General features: G+C 38.1%; 1 protein-coding gene across 1 annotated transcript; it reads right to left on the minus strand.

Moving 5' to 3' along the window:
* Nucleotides 1-2,075: 2,075 nt before the first annotated feature.
* SARM1 (sterile alpha and TIR motif containing 1) lies at nt 2,076-16,629 on the minus strand. The gene is made up of 9 exons (XM_053457083.1): nt 15,892-16,629; nt 11,897-12,515; nt 10,242-10,454; nt 10,070-10,161; nt 8,225-8,460; nt 6,131-6,233; nt 5,259-5,448; nt 4,534-4,655; nt 2,076-4,118 (listed from the first exon to the last, which is right to left on the minus strand). Exons 1-9 carry the CDS (start codon nt 16,344-16,346, stop codon nt 3,989-3,991), a joined length of 2,160 nt encoding a protein of 719 aa, XP_053313058.1. The 5' UTR covers nt 16,347-16,629; the 3' UTR covers nt 2,076-3,988.
* Between the last annotated feature and the right edge of the window lie 5,361 nt (nt 16,630-21,990).

Raw genomic sequence — 21,990 nt, forward strand, 5'->3', positions numbered from 1 at the left:
ACTAATTAGTGAACAATATTTTCCTAATTATTTATTTTGTGCTTCACAATAGATGTGACCCTGCTGTAAGTGTATTACTGAAACAAGACTCAGAGAAATGACACATTGTGTGTGCACATATTAGTGCCCTCACCTGCTTTCTAAATTTATTAACAATATGTCACTATGTATTATTAAGGATGCACTTTAGTGTTTTCTCCTGTAAGAGGGGGTTAGTTGTTGGTGGGGTTGCTCACCTAGCCCAAAATGCTCATTGCATGCTACTAGACCAGAGGTGTCCAACCTGCAGCCCTCCAGCTGCTGCAGGACTACATCTCCCATAATGCTAAAGGGGCTGGCTGAGGATTATGGGAGATGTAGTCCTGCAGCAGCTGGAGGGCCGCAGGTTGGACACCCCTGTAACCAAAAATGAACTTCGTAGGAAAGGCATAAAGGAAGCTGGAAATGATCCAGCCTTAATGTAAATGCTGACTTCTGTGTTTGTTATGATGGACACCCCCCTGTGGCTATATGTGGAATTGCAAATAGTACAAATGAACAGAGTTAAGGATGCGGTTGTTCCTCTGTAATGCGTGGTCATCAATCTCCTAAAAACCCTAATGCTAAGAACCACGAATACAAGTTTTCGCAGACACTGCAGTGGAATTAGCAAAAAATACAATTGGAGATACAAATCACTTTATAGATTTTTCTCTCTAAAAAGTACAACACTGGTGATAAACCACTATTCTAAGTTAGTTTTTACTTTTTCATCAATGCTTTGATCGGTCTATTGTATTTACTGCTCCTTTCATAGACAGCACAATATTTACTAACAATGAAGCACAACATCAATGGAAGACCTAATGAAAACATATGATCACTGTAAGAGCATGTAGCTTTAAGACACATGATACCCGAACTTATTCTTGCAGAATTCCTTGCTCTAGTCCATTAAGTCATTATGTAGCTAGCTGTCATAGTAGACAGTACGGTAATACCTTTTAGTATGATATCATACTAGAACAGAGTTTCATCTCAATAAGAGGCCCCTGAGATTGTCAAAGTCAATTAGTGAGTTCATCTGGTTCTGTGAATAAGTTGGCCCACTAAAATGTTTCACTACTAAAGACACTATCCTCTTTGAGTTAAGAACATTTCCCAAGGCCTCATAAACATAGGAGCTGACACTTTGTGTCTTTGTCTCTTTAACAGGGCCAACAGCAGCTACAAAAACTTCCTTCTAAGAAATATATTATTAATACTTTATAGTTTTAAAGTTCTATAGGGATGCTGTTGAAGAGGAGAGGTTTGGTGGGCTGATGTACCTTCTGGCCAAACAACAACCTGCTGCCAAGTTAATTGTGTGCCCACGTCATCTATCTATCTATCTATCTATCTATCTATCTATCTATCTATCTATCTATCTATCTATATCTAATTATCTATCTATCTATCTATATCTAATTATCTATTATCCATTTATATATCATTTATCTATCTGTCTATATCTAATTAAATACATATTATCTATCTATCTATCTATCTATCTATCTATATCGAATTATCTATCTATCTATCTATCTATCTATCTATATATCATTTATCTATCTGTCTATATCTAATTAAATACATATTATCTATCTATCTATCTATATCGAATTATCTATCTATCTATCTATCTATCTATATATCATTTATCTATCTGTCTATATCTAATTAAATACATATTATCTATCTATCTATCTATCTATCTATCTATCTATATCGAATTATCTATCTATCTATCTATCTATCTATCTATCATTTATCTATCTGTCTATATCTACTTAAATACATATTATCTATCTATCTATCTATCTATCTATTATCTATATCTAATTATCTATCTAGTATCTATATCTATCTATCTATCTATCTATCTATCTATCTATCTATCTATCTATATCTAATTATCTATCTAGTATCTATATCTATCTATCTATCTATCTATTTTTGAGAATAGTCATGTATATTTATTCTGGTGACTTTCAAATACATTCAAAGGACATGCTGACATTTTTAAGTTGAGAAGATCAGCAGGGACTAGCGCAGGATTACTTTTTTTGTGTCCCTTTAATATATTCTTTTACATCACATCAGCTACAGTTTGAATAAAAAAAAAACACACAAAGGAAACAGTTAACATTTTATAATACAGTACCAATTTCTAATAATGTTTGACGTTTTATGTCTAATTTCCTTTTACAAACACATTACTGCCCCTTTTCTACCGCTGCTTATCTAATTACTGCGTCACATTGAGACCTAGCAGAATTCTCTAAATAAGATCATCCTAATGATCCCGAGTGTTTGCAGAGATTGTCTGATACCGGAGCCCTTTTACGTACATAAATACTGTAGGCAGCAGAGCTGGACATCTGTTCACTGTTTCATATTGTAAGATTGACAACTACGGTATTACAGAACTAAGTAAATGGAAAAACCTTACAAACAATACAGATAAAACTGGGGAAGCCAGCCGCAGCATGTCTAAATCCTGGAAGATGGGTAATATTGATTTCTTAAATCTGTATAGGTTTTTGTCAATCAGAATTTATTTGATATAGTATAGTAATACAATGGTTTTATTTGTTCTTTATATGACAATATAATATCATCATACGACGAGCATTTTTGCAGGTTTGTTCAGTGTAACAATACATTATTTGCTTATTATTGATATTAATTCAGTGCCTTTAAAAACACCTTTCTGTATGTTGATATAGATTGCTTTCGATAAGTACAAGAACCTCTGTCTGCAAATATCTCCTAATTCCAGTACAGTTCTCCGATGGGACGCTAGACCAGATCTGTTCAATGGATATTTGCTATTGTATGTAATGGAGTAAAGATATATCATGATTGTACATGATCCGAGCATGTCAAACTTATATACAAAGTAAAGTTTGCCAAGAGGTAGTGTCCCAGCCGAGGTTGAATTTACCGTGATTCTCAGCTAGTCTTTGAATGACCATTTAAAGATGGGGAGTTACATGTCATATAGGTAGGAATGAGAATCTGCTGTCCGTTGTCTAATGTTGCGTTTATAAACCAGAATTTGTATGTGAAGCCTATGGAGGTTTAAGGTCAAAAGCTATGGAGTGACCATCCATGGAGAGAATCTGCCCACTAACTTTACTCAGTTGTTTTGCTGTCATTATATAAACTTCAGAGCAGTTATAAGGAAAAATACCAGTATTTTAGAACAGCTGAGTATGGCTATAGCTTATTTACTGGAAGTCTCAGGGTAATTTCTTGCTACTAATGTAACACATTTTTGCTTCCAGATAACACTTCACTCACAGACTTTTTTTGATAACCTTCCAATACAGTAAGAAAATGGAAATGGTCATTTTCAGATTGTTTTTATCTTAAGAAGAGACCTCTGAGGTCCCAAAAGCCTCTGGGGCTCTTCATGTTGTTCCATAAAAGGTGTCACCTTTGAATAAGGAAACAGATTCATCCCGCAATTATCGGGGGAGTCAGGCCACCTGCTTTTACAACCAAAACTGCACGTGTTTTATATGACAAGAAGAACATTAAACCTGAGAGTCCTGCCGCTACACTTTGAGAAATTTCCTGGCTCTTCAAAACTGTTCATACCCTCATATGTGAAGGGTTAACTTCATTACAAAAAGCTATAAGAAGGAAGGTTAATATTAATGCCACATTTGGACTTGCAAAGGGTTTCTGCAAAGCAAGAGGCCTTTTAATATGGAATCCATATCGGGCTTCATGCGGAAATGCAATTATTATATGTTACTGACTGCATTCCACCTCTACTGCTGCTTCTCCTTTAGCTCCTGAGCAAGGATGAAAAGATTAGGCAAGGAGGAGGAAGGATTCTAGCAGAGGAGTCTTCTTACACAGAGAGAACCTTAATGCATTTATTATCATGTAGAGGAAGAAATAAGAGGAGACACAGGAACAAAGCCCGAAGTTTACTGTCCGTAAGTCAGATCCCTTTTTATGTTTGCCCAAGAGGGGGGGATCCATCCAGACTGTTCTCTGAGCCAACAGAGGAATCTCGTGACGATCGACCTTGCAAGAAGCGGATTATTTTCTCAATGGTGGCATCTTGATACTCGTGCGACCATCTAGGTAGGCGAAAGGAACACTTTATTATTTCATGTAGTGATTCAACATTCAAGATTAATGCACGGTCTTTGGATATTGCTGGTTTATTGGATCTGACAGCATTAAGAATTCATATGAAGTCTATTTGCTAGGAGATACTCTGTATGGAAGTGTGACTATGCAAGAACAATTTTCCATGTAGTAACTGACTAGACTTACTAGATGTTTTACCCAAATCTCAGGAAGAGGCGTCTCAACTATGCAGAATGTAGTTATTATACATAAATAATTTAGTACATAGTTATTTGCAGTAATAATTTAAAAAGCTTCGAGTAAGTAGAAAGTACAGGCTATACAGAAATGCTTTAGAATGCAGAACCTGTACAGGAACAGTTCAGAATATCACCACCATGCAGAAAGCTGTTGGAAACTTACTTAATACCATTGAACTTCAACACTGCTCTCATGTCTTCTGGAAGACTCGTTGGATCTGGCCATTCAAAGTGATCTGTGACCGGCACAATGTTTTTTCCACAGTTCAGTGCCGTGACAATCTCCTACAAGGAAAATTAAGTGAGGGCGCATGCATACTGTATAACATCTAAAACACAAGCAAGTGATCTTGGTTATATGGGAAGGTTGGATTTAAACAAAATGCGAAAAAGTGACATTCATTCCGTAGCACAGATACCATACTTCACAAAACTGCCTCAACGTGGTTAGTAATACTGAAAGTAATATAGTTTTGATGTTCGCAACTCTGGAAATCTGTGCTTGAACAACACCTCTGAAGTGGAAAAGTGTCTTACAGTGCAAAAATATGTACTCCAGTAAGTGCACTTACGTGAATAGATGCAGATGGTAACCTATTACCTTAACAATAATAAATGTGGATAATTAATCAGTATATAACCTATATGTAGGGTGACAGGAGAGAAAATTGTAACATCAGATGCTACTAGTGTGGAAAGTCTTCCTACGAGGGCAATAATAGACTCTAATTGTATTCAATGCTTCAATGATGTTTCAGTCTGAAGGTGTCAGTTGTGTCCAGTAGTAATATTGGGGAATTATTGCAGTTGTAGAGTATTATGGATGTCACCTGTATATTGCTGTAAGGGATTGCATGAGTTTCCTGAACAGTTTATTTGTCATTCTACCTTATGCACCCAATCCTTGCAGTCCTCATCATCCATGCACTTGTCTAAAGAGCCAGCAGATAGGACCAAGACAAAGTTCCTGGCGCTGATCACACTCTGAATTAACTTGTCCTCAAATCGTCCGGCCTCCAACTTCTCCACATCAATAAATGCGCTGAAGCCATGTAAGTACAGATGGACCTTCAATAGACTGTTAAAAGTAGAGCAGATTAAAGCATATATTCATGGAAATATTTTTTTTCCAATTTACTGTCAGTAAAGCAGGACTATAAACCTCATTGGACTTGGAATTTAAAGCCCACCAGCTGGTCATAACTTTTTCCATGTAGGATTGAAAGGTAATCTAGGCCAGGCTGGTATTAATCTACCATAATGAACATAAATTATTTTCTTGATCAGTCATACAGTAGTTTTATAGCTGTATTTAGCAGAAATGGCTACAGAACTCTTACAAACTCATAACTCTTACAAACTCTTCAACTCTCCAAAGTAAATCATCCTAGAGAAAATGACATCACAACAATGACTTCATGATCCCCTAGCCTTATTTTTGTAATTTAAATATATACAGTATGTCTGGAAATTAATATATATACACACCATACCACAGTTTAGAAAACAAATCACATGTGGGCTGAACTACCAGAATTTATTGCACGTTTACCCTGCTGTGGTCTGCTGATATCCAGTGACTTCACATCAAACACAAAACTGGAATCAGCAGAGACTGAGCTGCCAAAGGATCTTCTTGTGCTTCACGAGTCCGTTGTCATATACACAATAGTTGAAAGCTAAAGTTTAGTGTCCTTGGATTAGGGATTTTTTGAGTAGATTTTACAATCTGTCTTGTGCCCATGGTTATCACTACACACCTGGCCAGTTGTGATCCCGTGTTCCGTCTGTAGCTGATAAACACATCAGGGCCATCAGCGCTGGACTTGCCTGCACTACATGGCAAGGGTGAGTGCAGCATCTCTGTCACACACACATAAGAGATTAATGTCAGGTAAAATAGCCCACGGCATTTGAAAGCGACACAGACCACCCTTTTCATTGTTATCTATCTATCTATAACCTTTAAAAATAGGGTTTTCTAAAGGGACAGGGCCCAACTGCTCTCTATATACCTACATATTAAGTTAACAATATGATATCATGTTATTCATATATACATTATGTAAAAAGTGTTTACTGTGTATCTCAACAAAGTAATTGGTCATTTAGTATTTAATATTTTGAAATTATTTGCCCTTAGGATTCATATCTCTTGGCATGCCAATGGAACATCCTCAAAAGGTAGAGTTGCCCAAAATCATTTCGGGTTAATTTTTCATTCAGTTTTCGGACCACGAATTCCGTCTCCTGCCCTTTTGGTTTGGATGAAATTTAAATTCCCAATGAAACAAATGAAAACAAGTGGCAAAACCACTGACATTTCTTTGTTTTATTCATTTGTTTGCCTGCTATGGATGAATTAAGCATTAGCAAATGTAAACCCCCCAGGAAGCAATCAAGGACAGGGTGCAAGAGGTCAAATACAGCAAAAGAAAAAACGGCTATAGTTACCCAGAGCCAGAGATACACTATATGGGCAAAAGTATCGGGACACCTGACCATTATACCAACTGGGACTCTCATGGCATTGCATTCTTGATGCATAGACATTGATATGCAGCTGGTCCCCTCTTTGCAGCTATAACAGCCTTCAATCTTCAATTTTGTGGGAATTTATGTCCATTCATCCAGTACAGCATTTGTGAGGTCAGGCACTGATGTTGGAGTTACGCTTCCAATTTTTTTCCAACAGTTTGGGGAAGACCCTTTTTTTAACAATCTCAACCAAAACACCAACTTATAAAAGAAAGGTGCAAAGATGAGGAAAATAAAAATATTATTCTTCTGGGAGGCTGTTCCTCATATCCACCACCCCCTCAGACAAGTAAATCTTCCATATTATATTACATTAAAAGTACAAAATGCAGGTTCTGTGGACCTCAATCTGTTTCTGCTGGGAGACTATTCCACATATCCACCACCCTCTCATTAAAGTAAGCCTTCTTTACTTTAAGTCAAAGTAAAAATCTCAGGGGAGCATAATTAAAATGCAAATGACAATTAACTATTTCAGCGCTTCTCTAAGGAAAACTTACCTCTACAAACAAGCAAGGATTATATTATAATTTCAAGAAGCACCTACTGCGGGCACTGTGTGTGTACACTATGCCTCTCTCTTCTTTCTCTTTTTCTGTATCAGGACACTGTCTCACATACTGACTCCCTCTACTCCCCTCTCTTTACAAGGCAGGGGCACTGGCGTAACTACAGGGGTCCGTGCTTCTAGGGGGCCCAGTGTGAAGCCTTCTTCCTGTCTCCTTGTACCGGTTCAAAATTGTTTAGAAAGGGCCCTTTGGACCTAAACTGCACCGATATTATGGAAATTGTGAGCTCTGGTCCAAGACTGAGCATGGGTCATCTGACATCAAAATATAGTCTTTTACACTTCTAAAGGGTGGCAACATTCAATTGGCCAAGGTAGTCTAAAACACATTTAGATAATACACTCCAGTGTCTGGCTATCCTCTAAAAATAGTTTTTTAACCCCCGGGCAATTTATTTTTCTATTTCTATACCTGCATATAAGTTTCCAAATAAAAAAAAGCCCCCGTCGTCAGAACTGAAAGCGCAGGAAATGGAATTCGTTGTCCGAAAACTAATGAGCCAAAAACGAAACGAGAAAATTGTCCGAAATGATTCTGGGCCTCGTGCCTCGTCTTCTTTATAGTGCTTTGTAGTTTTTTCAAAATTCAAAACCTTGTGCTCGGAGAATATTATCAAACCTGCAGATACACACATGCCAAATGCCACCTAACTGGTATAAAGTATAAACATGACTTCCTGATGCGGTTACTGTAGTTAAAGTTACAGAGATTATCGGTGATTGGGGAATGGATGATGGGCATCCTCACCTCTTGCTGCTGATAAGATGCGTGCCCGATGGAAGCCCGTTGTAATTTGGCAATCCTTCTCTAGTTGTTGTTCTGTCACGTGATGCAGGAAGTTTCGGTCAATGCCGCATGTAACCAGGTTGTAGGTGTACTGTCTGAAACGTGGCTCCAAGCTGCCCAGCCAGTCTGCTAGATTACTGCGATCACAGGTCGAGTAATTGGCAAAGGTCTTCAACTCTACTAGATCCCGCAAAAATCTGCAGAAACAAGTATGTGCCACCACAGAGGTAAAACCAATGCCATCCTCTGAAACAGAAGCTCCGTGCTACGGTTGCATGTCAATGTAATATGGTTTTTTTCTAGAATGCCCATTAATCTTTAGAAATCGGCTTAATTTTATACTTGATGATCAGAAATAAACAATGACAGGTTTTGTGACTGACTTTAATTTGTGGCACATTAAATCTGAAACATGTAACTGTGGCAAACAAAAATAGAAGAAATTAGGAACAGGGCAAGTACTTTTTCACAGCACCGTAGTACAATGGAACATGTGTGAAAAGGTAATTCACTGAGGTTGATGCACTACGTAGAGATAACAGTCTCTACATAATGGAGTGTGGAGTTCTCTCTAACCATATATCAGTCTCACAGTTTCAATGCCTCAAGGTGTCTTAATCAGTCAAACCAAACACATTTCTAAAATGAACTAATTCCTGGTTTATGGCTCACCACTGGGGTTCAGTTCGATATAACATAGTTGTCATTACTGTTAGGGATTAGGGTTGTTGGATACCTCCAATTCTAATGGTAATGTGCAAGATGTGCAACTTTTATTTTATCATGTCCTAAATGCTGCTGCTAGGCTTATCTTCCTTGCACGTCGCGCCTTCTTCTGCTTCCCCACTCTGTGAAATCCTCCACTGGCTCCCAATTACCTTTAGAATTAAATTTAAAATCCTGGTACTAACATATAAGGCCCTCCATAATACTCTTCCTCCATACATTTCTGCCCTCATAAGCAAATACTGCCCTACCCAATCCTTACGTTTTTCCCATGGGCTAAGGCTCTCCTCCTCACCTCTTCCTTTTCCCGTCTACAAGATTTCACTCGGGCTGCCCCATATCTCTGGAATCTACTCCTAACGAACCTTCAGCTTTCACTCTCCCTCCTGACATTCAAGAAACATCTAAAAACCCACTTCTTCAGAGAAGACGCACCATAACCTCCCTGTCACTGATACAACCCCCACCCTACCTCTCACCCTTCCTCTGTTCCTTATGTTTGTCCTCACCCCATTCCCTCAGGATTGTAAACTGGCGAGCCAAGCTCTCTCCGCCTAACGTATGGATATTTCCTTAGTCTGTCAATTCTCATCTTGTCATACCCCTGGAATATATGTATTGTATTAAGTGCTGTGTAAACTGTTGGCGCTATATAAATAAAAGATAATAATAATAATAATACAATGCTGAGAAAAAGAGCAGAACCTTACATGCTTTGTAACATTGATAATGAATTTGTCTGTAAATGAGAAACAACTGTAAATATCTGGAGTCTCAGACTCAATTAATGAAGACCATAAGATGCTAGCTTTATCATTTTTCTAAATAACTAGTACAGTTAATTAAACAGGTATTAAACTGAATTGTCATGTGTATGGAGTGCAGAGTGTATAGATGTTGCATATACATCAATACGGTTAGACCTGCTACCCGCAACTGGCTTAGGAATATGGTGGATCAAAACACCTATACTGACCTAAATACATATGTTATTAAAGAAATAATTTAATACGATTAAGTAGATTGTTATTTATTCATTTTTTATTGCTTTTCAGAAAAAGGTTATGTATTGACGCTTACCTCTTGCGAGTTATACTGGAGCTCATTCCCAAGTCATCTCTCAGGTCCATCTCAGAAAGCCTTAGAAGGAGATCCCCATCAATCTGGTGTTCCTGCAGTTACATTCAGTTAAAAAGCTGAGATTTTTTTAAAAAATAAATATTATAAATAACCTTCATGTAGAGAAACTCACTAGAAAGCTCTGGGAGTATTTGTTAAATCCAATTTGCTGCAGCCAATTTTGCACCTCCAACGGTTTCCAGTTAGGGACAGAGCGAGCAATGCGGGAAGGAACCTCTTCTCCGATCATCCGTAGAGCCTTCTTGGCCAAAGTGGACACTGTACCATCTATGGAGTAACACACTATGCGCTTCAGACTTTGTGTGGCGCCAATTTCATTGAACACCTGCAAAAAAAAACATTTTAGAATAAGCTATCTGGCCCAAAATGTCATTCCAGAGTTACTGGAATTGAATGCATTTTTATTATTTATTATTTGTTATATATGGCACCATGGTATTCAGCAGTGCTGTGCAATTTTAATGAATTCCTATTTCACTTATCCCCACAGTAGGTGCTGGGATAAATTAATAAAATGCAGATTTTTAGGCAGCTCTTTTCATGATCAGATATTTTTCTAAGATTACTCAATCGGGGATTTTTGGTGCAAATTTATTTATTTGGCAAGAGTAGCCAGTGCTAATTTAGCTTGCTTGGGAAGACTACATTTTCCATGGTGGCTTTTGGCATAATAATAAGCAACTTGGATGCATTTGGGAAAATGCCAGCATGTTCCTGTCGCACCAGTAAGACGTAGATTCTGAAAATTCATTTTATTGCTATATCCAGTTTTTTTACTTTTTTTTTCAAATGGATCATATATATCTATATATAGTGAAAGAGCTTTGTAACCTGATGTTTATAGTAGATATGTAACCATTTGTTTAATATCTAGGTAGGTTTGAAAGAGGACACCTATAAATTCAATATGTATGCTAGTGTACAAACTCTTCATTATGCCACTGTGGTGTATACGATTAAAAATAACCATTGCTCACAAGTGAAATCCTAAATCTAATGGCCATTATTTAGATAGTATTACATAAACCACTAACCTTAAACAGTAGTTACCCCCTGGGCTGCTCAGATTTAAAGATTTACATTCACAATCTGTCTAATTGCATAAAGAACCACATGGTGTCTACAGAAAAAAGGACTCTAATCAGCACCCTTTCTGTCAGCAATGCATTTCTCCGCTCTGTCCTACAGCCACCGTTATTACATAAGGATATGATGTCATATCGCAGTGACCTTCCTCAGAAGGACACATGGTGCTAGGTATGGCACAAAACTGAGGCATTAACCTAGTGTAAATGGACTGGCTAGAGAGACCAAATATATCTCTTGTAGATGGCTTATTGAACAGAGGAGCATTTGGAACAATGATCGCCCAATAAGACAGTCTGACCCATTTATGGCACCCCTTGGACTTGCCACCCTGAGCAAGGACCAGAATGAATCACTTCTTTTAGTGTTATTTTACGGGCTTTTTTTTGGCATTGCCTCCTGTATGAAATACAGAACAAGTGTGAATTCAGCATGGTGTGGATTTTAGGCTAAATCTTCCCAGACCCCCCCTGTCAGGATTCCACTGAAGTTATACAGTAAAAAGTGTCCCAAAGTATGGCCCTGTATACCTGCACTTGTACACATCTTTGGGCATAATACAAGAAAGCCTGCTGTAGCTAGATGTAGTTTCCACTCTGCCAGGGCCTAGGTTACCTTATGGTTATAACTTATTCCCCTATAGATTCTGATCCCATTTCTTGTGTTGTATCCCTTGCTTACTTTTGTATTCTTCTGTTGTGACTTGATAGCCGCTTCTACACATAGATAGAAGACAGCAATGCATTGGGCCTCCAGCCGGGAGCTGTCCAGTAATGGCACCAGGCGCTGTAGATCACCAACATTCCTGCCCTGTATATTGTCACTGTTATCTAGAAGAGAACTAGCAAATTCCTGAGGGTCAAGAGAAGAAATAAAAGGTTCAACTAGTGCAAGAGTTCCGGATCTTTCCACCTCTTTCTCAATTTCCTTGTTTGTTGCCAACACAGTGATTGCAAGGCATGCATGGAATCGGATCTGATTATCCTCTTTGGAGAAGACCAAAGGAAAAAGCCACTCAGCTGCTCTCTTCTCAATCATAAGTCGCTGGTTAGATGGGCCACCATACATGGCACAGTTTGCCAGGGCAATTGCACAGTGACGCAGAATCACTGGGTCCGTCCATCGGCACCAAAAAAGGATAGAATCTAGACCTCCATCAAAGATGAGCTGTTTGCAGGTCTCCTCGGTGTGTTTAAACATATGCTCCAGGATGCCAGAGAGGCTCCTTGCAAGTTTAGGGTCATCTTGTTCCTTAGTAATATTCAGGATAACTCCTAGGCCAACACGTGCAATGCGATCCCTGCGGAGAGAAGGGAGTAGATTACAATTTTACTGTAAAAAAAAACCCCACAATTCTAGCAAAATATTATTCTGTAAATAATAATGCATTAAAGGTGAAATATATAGCAATGGACAATAATGTATTAAATGTTCATTTTTATATTTTGTATTTATACTAGTGATACTTCTTGTGTTGGTTACATGGAACAGATATGATCTCAAACCCTGATTACAGAATGTCAAGGAATAATCCTGTTTCATTTTTTAGACTTGATACTCAAACTAATGACATTGAAAAGAAGGGTTGGAACCCCTGCCCGTGGCTGCTTTCCTCACTACTGATTGCTGGGATATGACGTCAGAGACCTCTCTTGTAACTGGCTAATTGAGCAGTGGCATACAAGGGGCTTTATTGCCTAAGAGGGTGGTGAGAGGCACTATTACCTCCCTGACCCTGCTGCCCAAGTCATACTAGGCTAGATTACGCCACTGGACACATGGTCATCTATTCTAGAGAAATATTCACCCTTCTAATAAAAGTGTTAAATATGTATATTCTATAAATATTTAATGACTTAATGGACATGAAATATAGCAAGCACACCAAGTTCCCAAATGTTCCGGGTTTTAGCAACATTACTAAAAAGGGCTTTCAATTCTCTAAAATTAGCAGTTCTGTTGGAATATATTCTTGCAAATTTGCTCCATATTTTTGCAAAGGAAAGTATTGTCTTTGGCAGCCTACCTTTTAAGCTCGGAACAAACTGTACCTTTGAACATGTTACATCCCAGATGCAATAACGGATCAATACAGGATGTTGCACCACAATTAGCAATGTTTGCATGCCCTGGACAAAACCTGACTTCATAACATACAAACATTGTATTTCTGAACATCTTTTTAAAGGTATGCTAACAGGGAACATGCTATTATGACACAACATCACATTAAAAAAGTAAAACAAATGTCTTTTGCTCTCGATGGTCATCTCTTGCAACTGTTTTCATGTTCTTAAAAAGTGTCACGGTTGCAAATTTAGATTAATGTACCGTATATAAGAAAAACGTATAGCTTGCAATTTCTTTTTTTTAAACAATGCACATTTTTTTGATAATATTTGGTTTAAAAGTAAAAGACTACTGTACTCAGGGAAGATGAGATCTGTTGCCAAACCGGCATATCTAACACCTTTTCCTGGCCAAAACCTTTCTCCGCTCTGCTCCCACTAACCTTATAAACGCTGCTACCGATCAATATCAGCAGTATAACAATAGAAGACAGACACTTTAATGGAGAAGAACCATTCTGACCCACTGAAAACAATAGTGGAAGCATTTGGAAAATAAGTAGTATAAAAATGAGTATATTATGAAAACTAAAGCATTTAACATACTGTTTTGCAATGCTATACCAGTGCCACGTATTTGCACTGTATTGCTTGTGTGTTTTTCTTTTATGAGTTAATGGGCATATGTGGTTATACAAGTTGTTTTCCGAGCTACTTCAAAGCTAGCTAAATGATAATGAATTGAAAATCCAGTATGCACATTGATTCTGCTTACTCCATAGTCATTTCGGTGAAATTGCAGACAACTCGCTTCTAAACTTCGGTGTTAACTGTAATTAAAGGGAATTGAGATCTCTGCTAGAAAGCTTTTTGTCAATGCAAAATGTTGATATAAAGGCACTTTCGTGTAAGTGGATTGCCAGTATAAGAGACAGACTACAGTTCCCACTGGTATGCCTGGCGATGGTATGTTAAATGGTTGTTGTTAAATAAGTCAGTTTAGGTGAGAATGTTGGTCCACGTACACCTTTCAACTTCTGCAGTACTGGAGGTGAATAATTGTCATCATTGTTTTAAGTCTATCAACAATTTAATGCAGATCACTTAAATACATGGAAGTGTGTTCTTTGGCATCTAACGTGAAGATTTTGTACCCTCTTTAGTAATTTGGTTGAGAATCCAGGAGATTACTTTAATATTATGGGAAGGAATACCTAGTTTGTTTCTGGCTTACTAGTGACTATTGTACTTAAGATAAAATGTCAGTAGGTGGAACCTGCACCTACTTGTGTGGACACAACCTAGCAAAGACCAGTCATCATCACAATCCTGCCCTAGGTCATGTGAGTGATAAATGGAAATCTTGAGTATTCAGGAAGGGCAGTTATATATCCAGATATCATGTAAAAACACAGAGGATAGTCCGGCAGGTAATGGGACACTATACAACTGTGTACATAACTAAAGTGACAAGGACAGGGCATGAAGAATGGTGACCACTCAAGACAAGAAAACCTTGATGAACACTGGACAAAAAGGCAATAAACCATATTGAAACTAGCTTTAGAAATGTGGCTACCATAAAGAGAACAGGCTGTATGGAATGTGGAAGTGTCAGGACAGAGGACACAAATTTGGCATGTGGCAAGTGTAATAAGGAGCCTTGAATTGTAGTTGTGTTGTTTTTCTCTTCAAACGCTGTTGCAAAAGGTTGGACGTTGAAGCTTATAAGAAACATAGACAGACAAGAAATGTTCTTGTTTGACGTATGTCAGATTACAATCTGTAAGAAAATTCTGCTTCTGAATCTCCTCTAGTTATTTCAGATTGGAACAGGGGGTTTTATTGAATATGTATTTCTATTGCTACTTTAAAATTACAACAAATTTCAGAGTCTGTTTCAGCCTTGCAAAGTATATTATCACAAATGTTTAATGGAAAGAGCTCTAAGGTTAAATTATTTAAACCCTCCAGGGACACTGCAAACAGCTAAGTATGCCTAATAATACACGGATTACTGTAAACTCTAAGTAATGGCCGAACATCAAAATTAAACATAATATAGTTCTGTATAAAGAAGAATTCCGGTGTGGTAATTGTGGAATGATCACCATGGCAGTCTCAAGAATGGCACTACAGAGGGATAAATAAAGGTCATCTGTAAAGTCACAGCTTCCTATGTTTATGTTATATTGTGGGATGTTTACCGTGTAGCATACGCTGAGTCTGCACTTTCTTCCTCAGCAATCCTTTTGATTACATCATTCGAAATTACCCTTTAAATAAAAGCTAAAGGTTTAAATATTAAACCAGGTACGCCATAAAGCCAGATTAACCCGCCATGCGTCATATTACAGGGGGTCCATGTTTGAGACAGTAATATTATCATGTAAAACAAGTTGGACATGCATTATACTGACATGTATATTAATATCTTGGCAGCATGACATTGCATTTAAATGTTTAACGCAAAAAAAAACATCTCTACATTGTAAATTCAGAAGCAATAGGCTGGCTTCAACAGGATTTGATATGTTGGTTAACACAGGCTAGCCACACACACACATAATAATACAAAATATATTTGAATTTTCTTTAGTTGGTTACCTGTTCTCTGTCACCAGAATCTGTTCCAGAAGTTGACAAGCCTGGTACTTCACTTCTTTCTCAGTTGATTGAAGCAAATTAAGGAGGAAGTCCAGAGCACCCTCCAGCCTTATCGTTTCACACAGGCCCTGGGCAACTTCTCTTCCTACTGTTGGCATTACCCATGCTTCTTCTACCATTTGAAAGATCTCAGAGATGTTGTTGCAAATACTCTGGGCACATACGGCCTGCTTTAGGTTAGAAATGGCCACATGCAAATCAGGAAGGACTTTATCCAAAGCCCCTTGGACATCATTTTGAACCCCAGGTGAAACCTCCTGACCTCGGCTTGACCCTCCAGAGGTCTGCCACCAGCATATATTGTTGACATATCCAGGAACTAAAAGACGGTCGTTGCTAAACATACTTATTAACCTGCAAAGTTTATAGGCTGAGATAAGGAGGGTAAGGACCATGGGTCCCCTATAACATCTCTGAATGGGCAAAACAAGCTTTAACAACTCCTGAGGTGTAGATGATAGGAGAGCACACCAGCTAAACGGGATGAAATAATAGTTATTAATTATAGTGGACAGGAGAATACACCAAACTGGTTAACAAAAAACACAGAGCTATTCCACAAGTATGAAGATGCAGATTCTCATAGAAATATCACAAAGGAAACAAATAATTTATAAAAATCGCTATAATAATGGTAAACACATACATTTCAACAGAGTAGGACAGAACAGCCCCTAGCTCATATTGTAATAACAAAGGCACCCTGTTTTTTCAGAAACAATAGGCACTGCATAGGCTTTTCAGGTTCCTGGACAGAATTGTTAGCTTAGTAGAGAACTACAACAAAAACACAGATCTTCTATATTTACTAACAAAGGAGAAGCAAGAAATACTCTATCACACAAAGACCAAACCTTGTGGGAATTAGACCTCCAGTACTAGGAATACACCATCAACGTCATTCCCGTCTCAGAGATAAACATTGAAAAGCCCTTCCAGATATCTTCCCTGAATTTGCTGATTAGAGAATTTCACCAATGCATCTTCTAGAGATTGCGGGAACATACAACCAGATAGCTTCCTCCAAACAACCCAGATCAAGTGAATGAAAGCTTGATTCCATGTGCCACCTAACCTTCCTCTCTAAGTACCACTTAAGGGCATTGTTCCTCCACCATCCTGCTGATCATGATTTGCAGTTACGTCTTTATGATTCCCTAAAGACCCTCCATTGTATTCTATATTCCATATGACTTTCTCTCCATAACTGCCTCTGTTGTCTGTGTTCCAAGCATCTCACTCAGACAGTGAGCCGCAGGGTGACGTCATGATACATCAGCCCCACCTCTTGGCAACAGCCAGACTTCGTTACCACGGTGACAACATCACCTGCTTCTCCTTCCCTCAACTCCAACTACCGCAGCAACCCGATGAGAGGCCTTGTCACTGGTGTAGCTTCGAATCAGCGAAGCCCCTGCTTCGGGCGGAAGTAACAGTGTCAGCGCAGAACACTGCTAGTGTTGTTAGAAGCATAACACGCTTGTTTAAAATGAGATAGAATAAAATGACCAGATTTTGAAAATAAAACCTAGAGGGCTAGTTTAAAGAAAAACACAGAAAAACACGCGATAATGGTAGAAATGCAAAAAATACATACATGTATTTATATTTTTACACATTATTTCATCAAATATACTAAGCCAAATAATAAAAATATCAAACACTACATTTATTCAATACATATGTTTGGAGATATCAGTAAATTGCACACTTATTTGAGGTACGTGCAGCACACGTAAGATAGTTTTGTGCCACCGTTATACAAAAGAAACAAAATCTTGGGGAGAAAATATAAATATACACAACCATAACACATGTTCGCACCTCTAGTGTAACCGGTTTTTGGACCGCAACTCCCATGGCCTCCGTCATCATTCATACGTGGTTGGCACTGAAAGGGTTAACAGGATTTAGAACAGGCAAATACATGAATAAATATATTTTGCCTTAAGACTTAATAGTGTGTTCGGGGACAAATAGACGTCTCAATTGGGGGGCAGGTTACCCTAAGATAAAGTTAATAGATACATTTAGATAAATTGAGATAAATAGATAAATTTAATAGAAATAAAATCATGCTTGAGGAATATGGGGGAGACGCTGCATCTGAGATCATAGCTATTAAAACGAAAGTTAATGCCTCTATAAAGTGGACGTTTGTGAGTTAAGATCATTTGTTCCCTTCTAAGAGCGAGTGAGGACATGTCCTAGACGCTGCATTTATGTGCAGCTATTTAAAGGCCCTCGTCTGTTAGTCAGTTACATATTGGTAAGAGTGAACCATGAAGCTATTGATGTTCTCCCGACGTTACATACTCAGTTGCCGTGGCTTCGATTAATTCATGTGTAATGCGAAAGTATTTAAATTACTATGTATTTAAAAACTACACCGTAAAGTTTCCTTTCAGCTCACACTATAAGGGACAAATGTTATCTAGGCGCACAATTTTTTAACATTTCTCTTAATATCTGTTGTGTCTAGGTCAAAAAAATTTGTAAAATTGTCTATAGTATTGCTGTGACTATAAGCAAGTACCCAGGAGCGTACCTAGAGTATTTGGCACAGGGCGGATCCTATATTTGGCACCCTTGCCTCCACTTTCCAAAATGCAAAAACACCTACACTCTTTCTCACTCTCTCACACTCCCGCTCACTCTCTCACACTCCCACTCTCTCTCTCACTTTTACACACGCTCTGTGACTACCTTCTCCTCCAACTGTTTCCTTGTCCCTGTCTCCTTTCCCACAACCACGCTTCTTTTCTTGCCTCTTCTTCTTCTGTCTTCTTTCTTCGTCCACATCTCCCCGATATCAGGTCCCCTGACCAGTCCTCATGAAGGGCTTCTTCAAAGACGCAGAGCCTCCACGCACATCCTGTCTTCCGATTAGAGGAATGGGGAGAGGCTGTCCTCATGGTGTACACTGTGGCTTTGACCTTTTCCAGAAGTACTCTGGGAGGCCTGGTCAACAGAGCTACACTGAGGAGAAGCATATGAAGTAATAAGACAGAAGAGGCAAGAGAAGACACAGAGCTGCAAGAAAAGACCTAGGAACATTGAGGGTGAGGGAATTTATGTGATACTTGGGACCTCTGTGTTCCAGTTGGGCACCCCCTGATAAGTGGCACCCGTGGTGGACCACTTCCACCTGCCCCCCCTAAGTACATCACTGCAAGCACCTGAATATGGTATATAGTTACCTCCTTTTTAAAATTGGTATGTATGTTGCATGTATGGTGCACCAGGTCTTAGGGCCCCCAAATGTTTCTATTAAATACTTTGAATGAATTCAGTCAATCAACAATTTGATAGATATGAGGAAAGGAGGGCCCCTCAACACAGCTTGCGGTAGAGTATCCTCTAGGGGAAACACTTATTAACTCTCTGAGTTGATTGTAGTGCCGTTACGTACTAATTTGTCATTGAAAGGGTTTAAGGAATCACGATTCCACTGATACCTCACCACAGCACCAGCTGAAGTCTCTTTTTTGAGGAATATGGAAACATTAATAGCAAGCTCCTAGTGGAAAATTGTAATAATAACGCTAGACGAGGCCTGTAATGAATCCTCTCTGCAGGATACTCAGCAGCGGGACTTATATGTTCAATACATTGAGATGCTATCTTCATCACTAACCAAGTTCACTTGTCAAGAGCTTAGCACTTCACTGAGGAACCCCTCCATACCGTGGGAGAAGCTTTTTTAAATCTTATATATAATTGCAAAATGCTAAATATTGACAATAATACTTTCAATTAACATACTTTTTTTCCTAATTTAGCGTTAAAATGCTCCCTTTCACTATTATGAATTTTAATCTGCTATTAATGTTAGTACTATACACATTTGGGATGTATGCATAAACTGTATACTTAATTATATATTTTTCAGACTGAATATCTTTCTTTCCAGTGATTACGATTTTTTTTTGCTTATTGATATGATTGAAGCCTATGGATATGTTGCTATATGGAAACAATCCATAATTGAAGTGACATAATGCATCAGCCAGCTTGTGGGGATTTCTGAGCAGTCAGCAAAATTTTAATGATTAATGTTTTTCTTCTTCAAATTATAAAAAATACAATGTGAGCTGTAACATTGTACTATATATTACCATTAATTTAAAGCTACTAACCACCTTAACTTCCTAGTAATTGAGGTGATGTCAGCGCCAAACCTTCAGCAGGGCTGAGTTCATTCAGACAGGACGAAATACAAGGCACAAGAACACATCTGCCACACAAAAGATGACCGTCTGTCGCGGATTTTTTCGAACAACCTGGACAATCTTATTCCAGGACAATGAATTGTTTTAGGACATACAAAAAGCAAGGAAAAGTTGTGTTGTTGTTATCATATCAACCAAGTAAATGATCTGCATATTGGACCATTCTATTGATTGCTATGATGAGAAAATATTTTTTCCCCAGAATTACTATTCATATATAACCCTTATGGAATAAGGAAAAAATAGTCCAGGAATAACACCCCTTGGATTTTTGGATTGCTACCTTCCTGTAGCCAGTACATTACATCTAAAAGTAATTGGTAAAACCCTGTTAAGTGAGCATATAAAGGATCCCATTGGAGGTGAAATTCTATTTAAAGGGTGTGGCTGCACCTTGTGGCCATATGTGGCATTACATATAACATGGAGTCACCCCACAGGCAGCTCGCTGTTCTGCATATTCTGAACAGTATTTCTGTAGTAGTGGAGTCAGTGTTTTTGTTCAAAAACACAAAACACTTGTTTTCATTTTGCAAATATTTATATTACTTTAGAGAATATTCCCTTGCTTGATAAGTACCACGCACACCACAAGGTTAATGACCCGTATTGTAGTTCTGAGAGGGTTTGGTTTAATTTGTGGTGCAGTTTTTTTCATATCTTATGACTCTGGTTTTGCTGTTCTCTCATTTTGTGGTGTGTAATTTGTTTTTGTTGTTTTAAAATATGTGCAAATAATTTCTGAAGTCTGAATTCCCTTTTTTGTCCTATTAATTTAGCTTATGACGTGTATTATTTATACTATTTCAAAAAAGGATTTAGCATTAAATCTAGAGTAGATGGCTGTTACATAGGGCAGGGTATATATATATATATATATACATATATATATACATATAGTGCTGTATGTCTATTTTAGGCAGGTTTGCACAGTATGCACAGTACTGTATACTACATCTTTATATAGGCACAGAACATAATAACATAATACGAAGTCGGCAGATATCCTGAAGCAGAGAGGCAGTATAAAAATGCCAAACCTGTTCTACGCTTCATCGCAAACAGAGAAGCTTCCTTAGCTGTGCGATGTGACATCACCAATTCTTGACAACTCTCATGACAGAAAAGTACTCTCTGTAGAATAAAACTTTAGCTTCTCTGACTGGAGAATAATCCTCAGGGTGCCATTACCAAAGGAAGCCAGAATACGTAACTGGGATCAATGCTGTTTTTCCACAGAATTTTGGCATTTTGTGACAATAGCACTTAAAGCATTCATTATTTAAATGTATAAATCTACAGGGAATGTTAAGGGACCACATATGGTTATTATTGGTTCTTTTAAGATGCATTTTAAGTCTCTGAACCCCACAAGTATTTTTGTTCTTTCTACAACTACAACCCTTTTAAATCGACGTTGCAATGCATTTCTTATGCACCTCAACAAATGTTGATCATCGTTTGAATTTGCTTTACCTAGAGCTTTTCTCAAGTGTTCAGAATAAATGTAGGCTAACTGGGGAAACTAAAGTGCCAGTTTGCATGAGAATTTAACATTTTGACCCTCTGTCTTTTTACTCTTGATTATAAATGACCATGACCACTTGTACAGTGAGTTTTTTTTCTAACAAGACTGGATATATCTCTCTCACTATATATATAAAAGTCTTGTCTGCGGCAAAATTGTTGTTCACACTGGGTGGGATTTAAAGCCCCATAAAGTGTGACCCAGAATTTGCATGTAGACAAAGGTCTGATGAATATTGCTGTGCACGAGGAAAAGTTGGTCTGCCAGGTAGTGTTGTAT

The sequence above is a fragment of the Spea bombifrons genome, chromosome 2 (genome assembly GCF_027358695.1).
Source record: "Spea bombifrons isolate aSpeBom1 chromosome 2, aSpeBom1.2.pri, whole genome shotgun sequence".
In the NCBI taxonomy this organism is placed as follows: Eukaryota; Metazoa; Chordata; class Amphibia; order Anura; family Pelobatidae; genus Spea; species Spea bombifrons.